Here is a 16,393-nt window from a genome sequence, read left to right as displayed (position 1 = left end):
GTGGTTTTTAAGCTTAAAATATTCCCTTCAGGTTTGCGATCAATGTACCAAGCCTGCTTGTATACATCAAGCAACCGAATCCCCCCAAAACAGCTTCATAGTCATCAACGTGGCTCTTTCTGCGACTCGCCGAGGGTGTTCGTTCGGCCTCGTTATCATTTCAGTGATGTCATTGGACGGCCGCCTGCCAATGAGAGCGCGCCGCCGACCCGTCGGCCTGCACTTGATGTCACTGTCGCGGTGTCTGTCTGTCTGTCTGTCTGTCCGGCCGACGGGAAGGCAGGCTGACCAGCCGTTTTGGCTAGAGGTTACAGAGGTCTGTTTATGGCCCTCCATTGCTCGTCATGCAGGGTGGGTGTGGCCCCTGCGTGGGTATAGGAGAGAGAGGGTGGCGATACAGTGGGCTGAGGCCGAGTGGCGGCATGGGGTGGACATGGAGGGGCACGTGGGTACAGTTTGGCAGTCTGCCTCCTCCTTTAACCCGGATATTTGGGGGCCTTGTATGCTATAGGTTCCATTCCTTTGTATTAGCAGAGAAGAGCGAGGAATCCGGGATGGTATATTCGCCCGTTGTTCCCTCGTTTCCGGCACCAACCACCCACACACACACCAACCCACTCACCATCCACCCCAGGAGAGGGAGCGAGAGGAACAGTGATGCCATAATAACACAGTGGAAAAAATAAAAAAAACATAAAAAAGAGACATAATCATGATAATCACATTATGACCATTTAATACAATGGGTAAACATTGCATGATTACCTTTATGGTGTTTACATTGGCCGTATGATACACATACCCATAGCTCAATGTGTTTCAGAGCCAGTCTATTTTTTTGCCATCACGTATGCTGATTAGAAATCCAGGACCAATATGTTTAATATTATAAGGAGAACCAGCATTCAGTTACTTAGGACAGAGTGTATTTTTAGGCAAAACTCCAGGGTCCAGCTTCCAACGAAACAATATTTCAAAAAAAAAAGAAAGAAAAAAAAAAAAAAGTCAACACGCAAACATCATCTCTCTCCTCAATTAGACATTCTGTCTTATCTGTTGATGCTCGCTCCATCGCTCCTTCTCTCTCACACTCCTTCTCCTTTCCTCTATAAGCCCCCTTTTTTCCGAATGAGGTTTTTGTCCAGCCTTTATGTGGAGAAGATACAGAGCAGGGCGGCGGTTAAGTGGGGTGTGTCTGTGCGGCGTGTTTTCTATCTGAGATCATGTGGGTTTACAGAATGTCGGGGGGGAGGCGGGGCGGCCTGCTTGCTGGGCGTCCTCTCACACCTCCGTCTGCAGGTCCATGATCTCCTGGCCCACCAGAGGGATGGTGGCGCTGGCCTTCTCCCACTCCACCGTCTGCATCTCCAGGGGCGAGGCCGCTACGGTCTCCAGGTCCTTGCGTACCCAGGACGGGGGGGAGTGGTTCTTCCTGATGCCCTGGTCCCAGGCTCTCTTGCTGGGGGTCTGCTGCTTGTCCTGAGAGCAGGAACGAGAGAGAGAGAGAGAGAGAGGGGGGGGGCAGATGATGGGGGATGATGATGGGTTGTTAGTCGTGGTGTAAAGTAACGTACAAAGTACAAAGTAAAGTAAGTACATTTACTCAAGTGCTGTACTTAAGTACAATTTTGAGGTACTTTTACTTCTATACTTTTAGTTCTACTCCACTACATCTCGGAGGCAAATATTGTACTTTTACTCCACTACAATTATTTGAATACTTTAGTTACTACTTTGCAGATATAAATGATTACATTATAAACCGTACATTAACCACTTTAGCCTTATTTTATACCTCGGATATTTGAAAATAGCTGATCTACAAGCTCACAACGCGTCGCATCACAACGTGTCGCATCGCGACGCGTTGTGAGCTTGTAGATCTGCTATTTTCAAACATTTTACTTTTACTTTTGGTACTTTAAGTACATTTTGATACCAATACTTTTGTACTTTTACTCAAGCAAATTTAGAATTCCGGACTTTTACTTGTAACAGAGTACTTCTACATTGCAGTATTGATACTTTTTCGACCACAGGCTGTTAGCCGTGTTTTTTTTTTTAGGCAGACAGACAGAAAAAAAAAACATGCAATCTCCTCTATGGCAGCACTTCAACATCGAACGGGCAATCACTTTGTGATACAGTACACACACTAAGAGGAAAGATGGAGAGAGTGCATGAGGGGGGGTGTGAGAGAGAGAAGTAGAGAAATAGAGAGGGCAGATGAGATACGGTGGAGTCCTTACACTCATGTTTGTCTTGTCACTGCTGGCAGAGGACACACTCCATCTCTTGGCAGCCTTGCCGTCCACCGGCGGAGAGTCTCTGTCCTTGTCTCCGGTGTGGATCTTTCTGTTCAGGTCCTGGAACATGTCCTGGTGGCGTTTCCGGGTGTGCATTATCTTCTGCGCAGTAACAACAACACAGATCAACACGTTGAGGCATTAAGCATGTAATGATAACACTCTTAAACATTGAAAATGGAGTGATTGTGCAGATCTCTAAGAGACATACGACGCCATTTTCCCAGATCTCTAAGATCTCTAAGAGACATACGACGCCATTTTCCCCCAAACAAATAAATAAATATAATTCACGCTGACATAAAACAGACTAAATTTACCTCAAAGTCGAGCTCGGCGTAGCGTGATTTTCGTCTCTGGAGGGACATAAAAGAGGGGGAGAATAAAGACGTGTCGTTACATCGCCTGCCTCGTGAGTAGACAAAATGCTCGAGTGTTTCATGTTTCATTCTGCAGCTCCAGATCAGCTAAAAGGGGGGAGGGAGGACTCGGGATAGAGAGGTGAGACAGGGGGGAAAGTGAGGCTCGCCGCCGCTCGGCCGAGCCTGCAGCTAACAGCTTGCGACCGAGTGACCTTTGAGTCCTCCCTGTCACCGAGCGACATACTGTAGGAAAACCTAACCTTCAGGCTGCTCAGTTGCGGTGGGCAGCTGCCGCCTCGCACTGCATTGTGGGAGTTATGTTTGGCCCCGAGGTCAGAGAGATACCAGCGGGCTGATGTCTGTGGGTGCGCTGAGCAGTGTGTCTGAGCGTGCCAGTGGTCTGTGTCCAAGGAGCAGAGTGAATGCCTGACCTTTATTAAAAAAAATCAGTATCTTCAGAACTTCAGAGATTCATCTGCCCCGCTGAACTATTATTTTGCGGAACTGAGTGGGATTTCATTATCATTCAAAACGAGTACGAGGTTTGGAACCACACAAGCTCTCTCTCTCTCTCTCTCTCTCTCTCTCGCTCTTTCTTTCCAAAAAGCTTTAATGTAGATTCTTTCAATTTCCACTTTTTGAGGAATTGGAAAGAATTAAAGCTATATTCTGACACTAATCATTGCTATAGACTATAGAGTGTATGTTCAGTAACGGGGGTCTTCCCCCATCTCTCCAGCTCTTTAGTAAAATACATTTCCAGGTGGGACACGTTTATTAGCTTCATTTTATAGTGTATTCTACTATTCTGCCACCAAAATGTGGAACGCCTCATACCACCAACCATCAAACCTCCCTATCCTCAATCAAAACCACCATAGAGGAGCACCTGTCCGCAATTTACATCTGGACCTAGATAAGTCTTAGCTTGCCAGCAGAGTAGGGATGCAAATTATCGATTAATTCTTAATTGATAGTTGATAAACGTATCCATCGATTAATCGATTAATTGATAGCTGTGTTTTTTAGGACCAAAAGGAAAATTCTTGTCCGAAACCGAAAATGAGTGCAGAAACATAATTGCCATGATGTATGTAACATTAACGAGCGTCAACGAACATCAGCTGGTCACAGACACACACACCTCCCCTCTGCAGTGCTCTATGGAGTCTCATTTCTCTCCAAAAGCCCTTGAATATGATGGAATATGATTAATGATTACTGTGATTATGGTAAGCTCACATTTGATATCACACACACACACACACACACACACACACACACACACACACACACACACACACACACACACACACACACACACACACACACACACACACACACACACACACACCATGCCTGTAACTTTCACTAGCCCAAGAAAAGAAAAAAGTTTTCCTCAAAACATTTGGAAAATATTCAAATTCAATTTTCTTTTCAATTAATTGAAAATCAAAACACTAATTGATTATAGATTAATTGTTAACATCACTACACCAGAGAGTACTGCAATGGAAACAAGCCATCAAGGTTTTTTTTAGCATTGCTTGCGTAATTGTACTTGCTGTACTGTTTGCAACTTGATAATAAAGTATTCAATCAATAAATCAATCTTTGTAATATAGTTCCAATTTTGTCTTTTGAATGCAATCACAAATTCAAAATTTCAATCACTTCCAATTTCACTTTCACATCCTGTATGAGTTCTCTCTCCTGAATGCATGAAAACGTATGTAACACCTCGGATCTCCATCGTACCTCCAGGGAGCTCATGGAGAGCGTGGAGACGGTCTCGCTCTTGGACATCATGCCAGTGTCGCCTCCGTCGACCGTGCTGCAGGTCATCTGGGTGTCTCTGGACAGGTTCTGCTGGTTGTGCATCGGCGAGTCCCTCTCCGAGCACGACACGCTGACCTGGTCGGAGGGCAGGCTCTTCAGCGCGAAGCCGGGCACGGGCTCGCCGTTGACGGGGTTGGCCAGGTGGATGAGCCTGGTCTGGGGCAGCTGCTCGATGCTGATGTTGTACTTGGCCGCCGGGTCCTCTTTGCCCTTGGAGGGCTTCAGCGTGCCCGTGTTGTTGTTGTTGGGGAGAATGATGTAGCCCGTCCCGTCGGGGGCGGCGCCCTCCCCGGGCGCGCGCGTCAGATCTCCGTCCAGCTGCTTGAAGAGCTCGCCATCGCAGATGTAGATGGACTTGGCGCCCGGCAGCTCGGTGCTGATGCCCTTGGCGGCGCCCTTCTCCCGCCGCAGGGTCAGGGTGTGGCTGCTGTAGTCGTTCACGTTCTGGAGGTGCACCTTGGCCATGCTGGCTGGCATGGTGTTGAAGTTGGAGCCCTTCTGGAGGGTGTGGGTCCCAGCGGAGGCTTTCTCTTCCCCAGGGACAGAAGAGCGCTTCAGGGTACCTGTGGGAGGACAGAGTCAGGGGGATGGGTAGATCACTATAGGTGAACACACACACGCACGCAGGCTGACACAGATATTCACACTAGAGATCTCACCGGCAATTAACCGCTTAAACTCTATATCAGGGGTTGGCAACCTTTTTGACATGTTTTCATTTTCTTGTGCCATATCAACAATAAGTTTAATTATGACATAAAAATGAAATATTTCCAACTGATTTTGATTGTCCATAGGCTATACATAACAACCTTTACATTATTTTTCTTTAGAAATATTGTCTTTCACATCAGGATGTAATGATCATTAGACTCAATAGAGCAATAACCCACCTAACTCCCAGACTCCCTCCCCAGTCAGAGTTATCAGTTTGAATTAATGTAGAATTATATGCGGGATGTAATTTGTATAAAGATGTGAGGGGACTTAATTTACCTGACTGATCCTTTTTTGAATATTTAATTTTTAAAAGAATAATCCTCTCTCACTTATGCCAGGGTGCCAGTGATCACCCTCCCCTGTGCCAATGTTGGCACCCGTGCCTAAGGTTGCCTACCCCTGCTCTATATCCTTGATTGACCGGAGCACCCCAGGGCTCTATACTAGGCCCTCTCCTGTTTTCACTGTACGATATTATCTTTGCCGAAAATAGCCGGTCTACATGCTCACAATGTGTCGGGTTGCAATGCATTGTGAGCTTGTGGATTGGCTACTTTCACTGAATGTTCGCCCCAAGAATAGAGACGCTGGGGTTTAAGTGGTTAAAGTCCACAAGGAAGACTGTATCACAGACACTGTGCCAGGCTGCCAACTGTTAGTACTGTGACCCCATTTCGCACCACGAGCGCCGTTGGCTCGTGGAGCACATATCACACACGCTGTCCAGGCTGGTGAACAGCATCAGACAAACAGTGGATCCACGCCACGAAACAATCAGCCGACTGCTCGCCGCCCACTCGGCAACAGAAAGAGAAATACATCAAATCATTTAGTCCCCTGTTCTTTTCCATCTCATCTCCAGTCTGCGTGTCAACAGCATTTCTGCTCCAGATGCTCCTCTTGATATCCTGTCTCAAGAGATAATCAGCTCCTTGCTCCCCAACGGAAATCAGAACGAGAGACTCTATCTGATGCCGCACTGTCGGGAGGGACTTAATTATACGCCCGCCGCGTAGGAGAGACTCAGACAGCCCCTATTTATCTGCATATAGCCGCACGGCGCACACACGCGCGGCCCACTCCCGACAGCCGGGGCTAAATTGTGTTATGCAGCTGTAATGCGCCGTGTGTCTCGTCACAAAAAAAAGATGCCTCCTTCGCAGGTTGGCGGTGGGGAGGTTGCCGCGGCGCTGATTGTGAGACACGCATCAGGAATCGAGCGAGGACACACCTCACATCTGTTCTGATAGCACAGAGGAATTTGAAGTACCCGAGACGTGGGAGCGGAGAATACAAAGAGACAGGTTCGCCTTGACAGTTTTCAAAGAGGACATACACACACTTACATGTACGACACACACACACACACACACGCAAGTGCAAAACAAAAACACGTGAATCTTACCTGATCTGCAAGCCATATCGACGTCTTTCTCAAAGTCAGTCTGTGTAGGGGAGAAAAATACATTTATTAGAAAAGTAAAATAAATGCAACATTTACCCTTTTCAAGGTAAATGTTGCATTATATATAATGCATCTGTGTCATTTTAGATCTGAGCTATAACCATTATTTTATACTTTGGCTATTCAAAAATGGCAGATCTACAAGCTCATGTAGATATGCTATTTTTTTTTTTTTATCGTGAGAATTTGTACAAATCTTTGAATATATATATATATTTAAAGTGAACATTTGTAACTCAAAACATTGCTTCTGGGGGTGCCTGGAACTCAATATTTCACAAATGTTCGCTTTACAAAATACATGATTTGCACAGTTTTCTGAGATTTTTCAAAAATAGCATATCTACAAGCTCGTAGCGCGGCACTAGCTTGTAGATCTGCTATTTTTGAATAGCCAACAAATCTTAAAATGACAGAGATGCGTTCCCGGTCTTAATGGGTTAATGAATATACAAAATCTTGGGAGTGAAAAAAGATAACACATATTCCCCCAAACGGTGTTCCGATATTTCCTACCATAAGCTGAGCATGGCCATTTTGGAAAGATCCTCCCGAGTCTCCGTTAGCGTCCTCCTGCCGGTCCACTACGCGGCACTTGACCGCCTCCTGAACCTGCAAACGGGAACACCAAAACACACAGGCTGTTCATCAGGTCACGACCCCACAGCACCGCCGGCAGCGGTACCAATGGTGGAAAAAGTGCTCACATTTTTTACTTAAGTAAAAGTACCAATACTGCAATATAGAAATACTCTGTTACAAGTAAAAGTCCGGAATTCAAAATGTACTTGAGTAAAAGTGCAAAAGTATTGGTATCAAAATGTACCTAAATCACCAAAAAGTAGAAGGTACTCATTATGCAGATGTGTCCCATTTCAAGTTTTCAAATGTATAAAAATATTTTCAAAATAGAAGATCTACAAGCTCACAATGCGTCACATCACTCCACTACAAATAAAGTACAATATTTGGATCCGAGATGTAGTGGAGTAGTATTGGAAAGTATAAGTATTGGAAATTGTAAACACTCAAGTAAAATACAAATACCTCAAATTGTACTTAAGTACAGCACTTAAGTAAATGTACTTAGTTACTTTCCACCACTGAGCGGTACCACATCAAACAAGCCATTTTCTTCCCCTCGTCAATCTCTTCACACTCTCTATCACGCACCAAAACCCACATACACAGTAAAACACGAAACAGCATCAACGCGCCGGATAACAACGGGCGATAAAACATGAAATATATATGTCAGCAACGGCGAGCGAGGGGAGCTCAGGTCATACCTCTCTGCGCAGGATGCAGTGCACCATGACGATGACGAAGCCCTCCAGCGAGTCAAAGACGGCGAAGAGGATCTGGAAGAGCGCGGAGCGCCGGTCGGTGATGGCCAGCACGGCGGACATCCAGGTGAGGGCCAGCAGGGGCAGAACGACACAGGAGCTCCACAGGGACGCCCTGTGCGGGGGTGAGGGAGGGTAGGGGGGTGAAAGTCAAAGAGAGTACACTTCAACATTCAACAGTCAAAAGACACAGATGAGAAACAACCTCTTCTCTACATTGTTAATGACCGGTGGTTAAGAAATTGTAGTATTTAGTTCACTTTGAATGTGTTTCATGTATATAGTAGGAAACATATCGTTGCTGTTGGGCAGAAACCTTTTATCTCCATATTTGATCTTTTTATGTTATTATTTTATTCTATTCATGCCCTATTTTATACTTTGTTGTATGACATTGGCACACAAAAGGAATGAAACTAGCAGATCTGCAATCTCTGTGAGCTTGGAGATGTGCTATTTTCGAAAAACAAAACAGGTTTTCGTCTTTAAAGGCAGACTAGGTAGCTTTTCAGATCCCCCCCCCCCCCTCTCTGACAGGTATCAAAGTGATTGCTGTCTTGCATTCATTGATTAGAGAGAGCACTAACGAGTTTGACACTTTATCAATCAATCAACTCAGTGCACAACCCCTTTGAAGTTCAAAGGGGTCAATTAAGAGCTATGGCCGCTCCCCCCCCTCTCCCCCCACAGACTTTTCAGTCCCTGCAAGGGATGAAGGTCAATATAAACAGTGGAATGTCAACATAAACAGTGGAACAAACCCAAAATAGAGCCAGAGGGATGTGTCTTTTTGCAGGAAAACACACCAGCATAATGGCTGATGGAGGGAAGAAATGCAAAATAAATATATATATATTTTTAAATTTAGGCTCAAAGTTACCTAGTCTGCCTTTAATGACGTGCCCAAAACAGGGACTTAAGGTCAAAAGTGATTAAGTGTGTCTGTGGGTTTTATAATAATTTAACCAATGGAAAGTATTAACCAGAGCGTGACTAAATAATAACATTGGATATACATTGAAACACAGGTTCTTTTAAACATTTCCTGTTTTGGACGAAGGTTTCTTCCCAACAGCAACGATATGCAGTGCAGCGATGTTGAGTATAGGCTTCCATATGAGGCCATTTATTTACCTCTATTTCTATGCCGCATCATAGCAGTGCTTACAAAATGCCCACTGAAAAAGCCCAAAACTATAGACTCACGCCCATTCAACTACAAGTTAGAAGTCTACACACATGCATGAAATACAATGGCTCAATTTGAAAGGGCAAACGCTATAGGACTACTGTACGCTAACATCACCAAACAGAAACATACATCCATAACGGCTTGAAATATATGTCCATAATTCACATATATGACATGCATGTATGTTTAAGATGGCAAAGTCAAACCATAATAATGGAACGAGGTGCCACAGGAGAGAGGAGGGAGAGCAGGGGGGTGAGCGGTGTGAGGAGAAACCAAGTAAAATGAAGCAAAAAACAAACAAACAAAACAACAACAAAGGCAGAGATAAACGGAAGAGAGGATACATGTAGAAGGACATGAGAGATTATCCCCTGGTCCACATTATTCCTTTTATTAACTCCCACTCTGCAAACACAGATTTTCTTTGTGTCTTTTTCTGTGTCCTAATTCATTCTAGGTTTCGTTGTTTGCTTTAATGTGCATATTCTATAAAATAAAATGTAAAATTAAAAAAGTACAGACATCGGTCTGGACTCTGGATGATAGATAATTCACTTTTGTTCAGATGCTCCAAAAAAAAGGAGAAAAAATGTCTGCTGCATTCACTTTTGGGCTGGAAATTATGCTTGACTTTCTACTGCTATGGTCTGCTATGTATGCACTCCTGGGAAATGTCATCATCAAAATGTTAACCACTCTAGGTCCACTAACACACACACACACACACACACACACACACACACACACACACACACACACACACACACACACACACACACACTCACACACACACACACAGAGAGAGTGCACAATTCACACACTAAGTGATACAACCCGACAAGTGAATTACCCAGAGAGCATGTGGATTCTTCCCCTGTGTGAACGCTGTGCAGATTGCAGTGTAACTGTATCCATGTCCCGAGGACATAACAAGGCTCACTGCCACTGACTGTTCATCCCCTAGCCTCATCGTCAGTTAAAGCTGCAATCCGGGACTTATTTCTATGAACAAAACGTGATTTTAACCAGTCACCCCCATCTGTGAGTATAGAGCAGCGATTCTGTGAGGATATTGCAAGTGGGCCCCCAATTTTAAATATAATATACCATTATTATTAATAGAAATCAATGAAAAAAGTGTTTTTACGGATAAATACGAACTGAAAGGCGTAATATGTCCCTTTGCCAATGGGGGATTCTCACTTGGTTGTCCGGTAGATATTTGGGCTCCTGTGTGGGAGCCCTGGGTTCAAATCCTGGGTGTTACAGTTGCAAATATCTCTCTCCATACGGGAGAGTATATAAAACCTACGGATTGAAGCTTTAACAGCACAAATGTTCTCATTGACCACACACACACACACACACACACACACACACACACACACACACACACACACACACACACACACACACACACACACACACACACACACACACAGTACTGCATACAAACACATGCACACACATATAATTTCCCTCTCAGAGCAGCATATGTTTTCTTAGCCTCTTTAAGTAATTCTGAGACCCTCAGAGCGGGGGGGGGGGGGGGGGGGGCACAAGGGAGAGGAAGGAATGGCAGGAGGAGGGTAAAGGAAAGAAGAAAAAAAACTGAGTGAGGAAGGAAGGAAGGAAAGGCAGTAAGGAAAGGAAGGAAGACGAGAAGAAGAACAGATCAGAGTAGGTAGAGGCAGAGTTAAGGTAAATAATTAGCGGGACTAACATGGCGTTACTGGTAGCTGTGGTGGAAACGTCAGCCGACGAGATAACTCCGCACTTGGCACATTTGAGCGTCATATTGTACAGGGGCACTGTCATCTGACTGCAAAGTCAAATTAACACGCTGTAACATACACAAACAAGATACAAATGCACCGGCACACACACAAGCTCGCTACAGATGCGCATACAGTAAAACGCACGCACGCAAAACAATGAGTCACAGTGGCTCTCTCTCTCTCTCACTATCTCTCTCTCTCAGAGGCTCGGGTAAAGGGAGGGAGGGAGGAAGGGAGGGGGAGGGGGAGGGGCCGGCCGCATATGACTGTACACTGTATTGCCTGAGTTATATACTTGGTTTGCGCGTCGTGTCGCACGGAATAACAGTCTACAAGCTCACAGTGCCGCGTCACGCTGTGACAGCGCACTGTGAGCTTGTAGATAGTCTATTTGTCAGTGCGTGTGACACCGGAGTGCAACAAAGGATAGGACCCCCCAAATTAATATGTATTTGTATGCGGACTGAAAATATTTTGTGCCAGGGACCCCTGTACCAGATTTGTGTTGTTAAAATATTCCACATTTGTTATTTTTTTTCCCAGATAGGCTACTTTTGAAATTAGCAGATCTACAAGCTCACAACCCGTCGCACTGCGACGCACTGTGGGCTTGTAGATGGGCTATTTTCAAATAGCAGATGTAGTATATAGGTTTAAAGTACTCATGTGGCTTCTTTTGGGCTGGTTTTGCTAGACCTGGTTGCTTATTTCTCTCACACAATTATGTCTTCACGCCCGTGGATGTTCGTGCATGTCTGAAGCGGGGGAGGGGGGGGGGGGGGGGGGGGGGGGGTGAGTCAAGACCCAGCGCTATTGGTTGCTATGTCACCTTATGTTTCACTTCCCATCCCAAATGAGTATTTCTTTTTGTTTGTTTTTCTGCAAGCCCTGGGGGAAATGGCTGCATGTCACCAAAAATGCTGTGACACATTTTCACAGACACCTTCCCTCCCTCGCCCGCTCAATCTGCTCTTCTGGAACGCAAACAAAAGACGTAATCTGAATAATGCCCAATTTGAACTGTTTTAATGCATCTGTCGAGGTTTCTTTGATGCTCCGATGGTTTGTTTGTTCTAGAAACACAGCATACTGTAAATGCCGGTGAGAAGTTTCACCCCTGGTTATTTCTGTCTAACGCACCGCTAACCTGACTGATTACTTGACATGAGCATTAATGAGCTATAGTGCTAAGGCCTACCACACAACATTGACACAGTTATAGCTTCACACGCATACCACGCACGCATACTCATACACACAAAACTGCGCAAAATGGCTCCGAGCAGTCAATTACAGTACTTCCCCATACATTGTATCATAGTTAAGCAATTAAAATGGACTGTTTCCGTGTTCACTGAAGGGTGTATCCTCCGTACAGGCACGGCTTCCTCCTGTGTGCTTTATGTTTTCCAGAAAACACTAGAATAGTGTTAGTCCAGTGGTTCTCAAACGTTTTCATGCCAGGGACCCCTAAATTGATATATATTTGGCCGCAGACCCCCATCTGAAAATGTTTTGTGCCAGGGACCCCCAGAAGAGAATATTTGTGTTAAAAAAATGCTAAATTCTACAAAATTCTTCAAACACTTTCAAGATTTTTCAAAACTTAAAAAAAAAAACAGATGTACAAGCTCGCAGCACGGCACAAAGTGACGCGCTGCGAGCTTGTACATCTGCTATTTTTGAATAGCCAACGTATAAAATATGGATACAGGGGTGAAAATTTATTAACACATTTTGCTGGGGAACCCTGTCAAGGACCCCTAAGGGTCCCCGGCCCCCACTTTGAGAACCAATGGTGTAGTCTGTATGTGTTTTGCTGTTGCTGCTGTTGAGAGACCTCCTTGCTTCAGTCCTTCCAAGAATCCAATACTGGAGCTCCAACTACAGCTTCTCTGTTTCTGCACCATCACAACGATCATATACATACATATACATATATATATATATATTGTTGCTGTCGGGCAGAAATCTTTTAAATTGCTTTATCATACTACAGCATCACACAAAAGCATCAAAAGTAGCAGATGTACAAGCTCAAAGCGCGGCGCGAATCGGCGCATTTTGATCTTTTAGATCTGCTGCTTTTGCATTTTTTTTTTAAATCCTGAAAAGTAACAGTTTTGGACTGTTTCCACCCGACAGAGACGATATATATATATATATATATATATATATACATATCTATATACATGCGCCACTGGAGAACAAGGGCAACAGCAAACTGAGAGACGTGTTACAAAATGGCCTCCTTCTAAACAACAATTAAAGTCGAAGAGGGGCTCAAGGAATCGATTCTGTAGCCCCTGGACACCAGGATTAAAAATCACGCAATAGAAGGAATTCAATTTCACGTAAAAGGGCAATACGACGACTAAATGCGTGCCGTAGGCAGTGATATTAAAAAGCAATCAGTATTTTTTTTTAAGTACAACACCATTTTCCCTTGTCTGTATGATCGAGAGGCAAGAGAGGACAAAATAGTTGCATTAAGCAAAGAAAAAAGAGAAAATAGATCCAGAACACAAAACACAATTATGTGTTGACCCGGTTCGATCCTGGCCACCGAATGAACCTCCAACTCTTCAACTAAATGTTTTTTTATAGGTAAGATTCACATCTTACCTATACAACGCTGATCAAAAACCCGACTTAAAGGAGTAGTTCACCCAAAAAATGACTTATTTTCTATAAATTACACACCCCATGAAGCCTTGAATTCAACAATTCTTTTTATTTTTTGTTGCATTCCGAAGCCAATAATTTGAATCAATTGACCTGCATTTGAGTGGCCCCGCCGTTCATCGAATTATTGGCTTAGGAATGCGACAAAAACTAAAATGTCTCCATGAATTCAAGGCTTCATGTGGTGTGTAATTGATAGAAATTTAGTGATTTTTTGGGTGAACTACTCCCCTTTAAACGATTCAAAACAGTGTTTTCCGACGCATGCATTTGGGCACCAGTTGTTGTGGCAATACCACAGCACGCTGGACTGAATTATGCCTCTCTTGTCCGTTTTAATTATCCCAGCCAATTACACTCTAATTTGGGGGTTAAAAAAAGGGGGCTCTCACCACCGAGGCACTCTCTCACAGGTGTGAGTGGTCTCGTCCCCGGTACAGATGTTGCCGCGTGCTTAATTAGAGATGCTGCACACATTAATTAGCTCCATTAAACATGTTATGCATTTGAATTTGCCCGGCGGGGGTGGGGTGGGGTGGGGTCCGCGCCATTGCTCCTGCCACTGTTCTCCGTCCACCAGAGAGAGAGACAGAAAGAGACAGAAAGAGACAGAGACAGAGACAGAGAGCGGGAGAGAGAGAGAGAGAGACAGACAGACAGACAGACAGACAGACAGACAGACAGACAGACAGACAGACAGACAGACAGACAGACAGACAGACAGACAGACAGACAGACAGACACACACACACACACACACACACACACACACACACACACACACACAGACAAAGGGAGAGAGAGACAGAGAGAGAGAGGGGGAGGGAGAGAGACACACACACACACACACACAGACGGACAGACAGACAGACAGACAGACAGACAGACAGACAGACAGACAGACAGACAGACAGACAGACAGACAGACAGACAGACAGACAGACAGACAGACAGACAGAAAAGGAGAGACAAAGAGAGACAGACAGAGAGAGAAAGAGAGAGAGCGAGAGAGAGAGAGAGAGAGAGAGAGCGAGAGAGAGAGAGAGAGAGAGAGAGAGAGAGAGAGAGAGAGGGCGAGAGAGAGAGAGAGAGAGAGAGAGAGAGAGAGAGAGAGAGAGAGAGAGAGAGAGAGAGAGAGAGAGAGAGAGAGAGAGAGAGAGAGAATGCACCACATTGCTGTGGGCCCTCATGACACCACAGATCCATCTGTTATGCGAGTAAGGCTGGGAGAGAGGCTCAGAGAGGCTGTGAGATCACGGTCAGATCATGGTCAGTGACTCCAGAGATACATCACCTACTGCCCAAACAACCCTCACTGCCAAACAGCTTACCCAAACCAGCAGACAACACACACTACTAGGAGCGCTACAGTTAAGCAAACTACTTGTTTTAATTGATCATTTAAAAAATATATAGATTTGAACAAAATAATTGAAAATAGCAGATCTACGAGCTAGAATTGTAAGCTTGTGAGCTTGACTTTCCGCTATTTTGTGCAACACCGCAGTACAATGAAGTATAAAATAGGGCTCACGTAAGTGGTTCATCTTTTTTTTTTGCATAGATTCATTGGCTTGACAACAAAAAAAAACACTTCTCGATTATTCAATTAATCAAAAAAATATATAGATAGAATAAAATTGCTAAGAAAATAATCGATAGTTGCAGCCCTAACACACACACTTGAATCAACGCACACTGCCAAACTTTCACGCAAACATTCAAACACACATGCACTCAAATGATAGGCATTAAATGTTGTTAAATATAGAGTGAAACTACTCTATTCTACACTATTCAGCTATGATTAGAGATGACAGAAACATGTAGATCTACTCTAAAAGCTGACCAGTCATCAGAAAATGCTATAATTGTGTTAGAAATTATGTTTGTATTCAACTAACAGGGGTTAAGCCAAATTGCAAGTTACAGAGCAAGGTAAGTGGCAAGGAAGTACTAGTAAGCCAATCAGAGGTGCTTGCTAGAGGAGCAGATTCAGCAGGTTTGGTGATAGGGCAGGGCCGGTAGCCAATACATTAAGAGGAAGGTGGGACGGGCAGGTGTTTGTTTTACCCAATCACTGATGACATGGGAGGGGGCCTCTGTGACTGAGGCATTCCTGATTGGAGAGCCCTGAGTGAGAGAGAGGGGATTTTCTGTGCAAACTCAAACTTGATGTTTCAGACAGCAAAAAAGAAAAAAAGAAAGAAACGTTGAACACAGTTGAACAGAGAGACAATTGAAGGAAAACATTGTTCACAGAGAGAGAGAGAGAGAGAGAGAGAGAGAGAGAGAGAGAGAGAGAGAGAGAGAGAGAGAGAGAGAGAGAGAGAGAGAGAGAGAGAAAGAGCGAGAACATAACATTTGGATGTACTGACAATGCCAATGGAGACAGAGCAGCCTGCAGGCAAAGGGGAGCAGGGTTCCACGTGTTTGTTTTTTGTTGTGGTTTGTGGCGGCGAGAAGGGATCTGCGGCGCTGCGGAAGAGCACTGTCAGGTACCACCACACACGCCACATCCAGCAACACGAAGTTCTAAGTAACTTCTCAAATATATACTGCACAAACTGGCCACTGAAAGCATCTGCGAGAGCCTACTTTATAATTCAGCGGAATCAGAATGACATTGAAAAAAGGGCCACGGCTGTATACTGCCACTGTGACTGCCTGGTGACATGAATAAATCATAATGAGCCC

At 44.5% G+C, this 16,393-nt stretch overlaps 1 protein-coding gene across 1 annotated transcript in view; it reads right to left on the bottom strand.

Moving 5' to 3' along the window:
• Positions 1–1,096: 1,096 nt before the first annotated feature.
• adgrb1a (adhesion G protein-coupled receptor B1a) overlaps positions 1,097–16,393 on the bottom strand; it is a gene marked incomplete at its 5' end in the record, with an annotated part of 94,323 nt that continues 79,026 nt past the window's right edge. Inside the window, 9 exons of the mRNA XM_084052341.1 lie at positions 1,097–1,479; positions 2,250–2,408; positions 2,627–2,662; positions 4,427–5,070; positions 6,633–6,672; positions 7,209–7,304; positions 7,982–8,153; positions 10,957–11,055; positions 15,770–15,829. Of these exons, the coding sequence (XP_083908467.1) occupies positions 1,282–1,479; positions 2,250–2,408; positions 2,627–2,662; positions 4,427–5,070; positions 6,633–6,672; positions 7,209–7,304; positions 7,982–8,153; positions 10,957–11,055; positions 15,770–15,829 (1,504 nt within the window). The 3' untranslated portion in view covers positions 1,097–1,281. The remainder of the gene's footprint in view (positions 1,480–2,249; positions 2,409–2,626; positions 2,663–4,426; positions 5,071–6,632; positions 6,673–7,208; positions 7,305–7,981; positions 8,154–10,956; positions 11,056–15,769; positions 15,830–16,393) is intronic.

The sequence above is a fragment of the Gymnoscopelus microlampas genome (genome assembly GCF_963454915.1).
Source record: "Gymnoscopelus microlampas genome assembly, chromosome: 3".
NCBI classification, from domain to species: Eukaryota; Metazoa; Chordata; class Actinopteri; order Myctophiformes; family Myctophidae; genus Gymnoscopelus; species Gymnoscopelus microlampas.
This window is presented reverse-complemented; position numbering and strand designations above follow the sequence as displayed.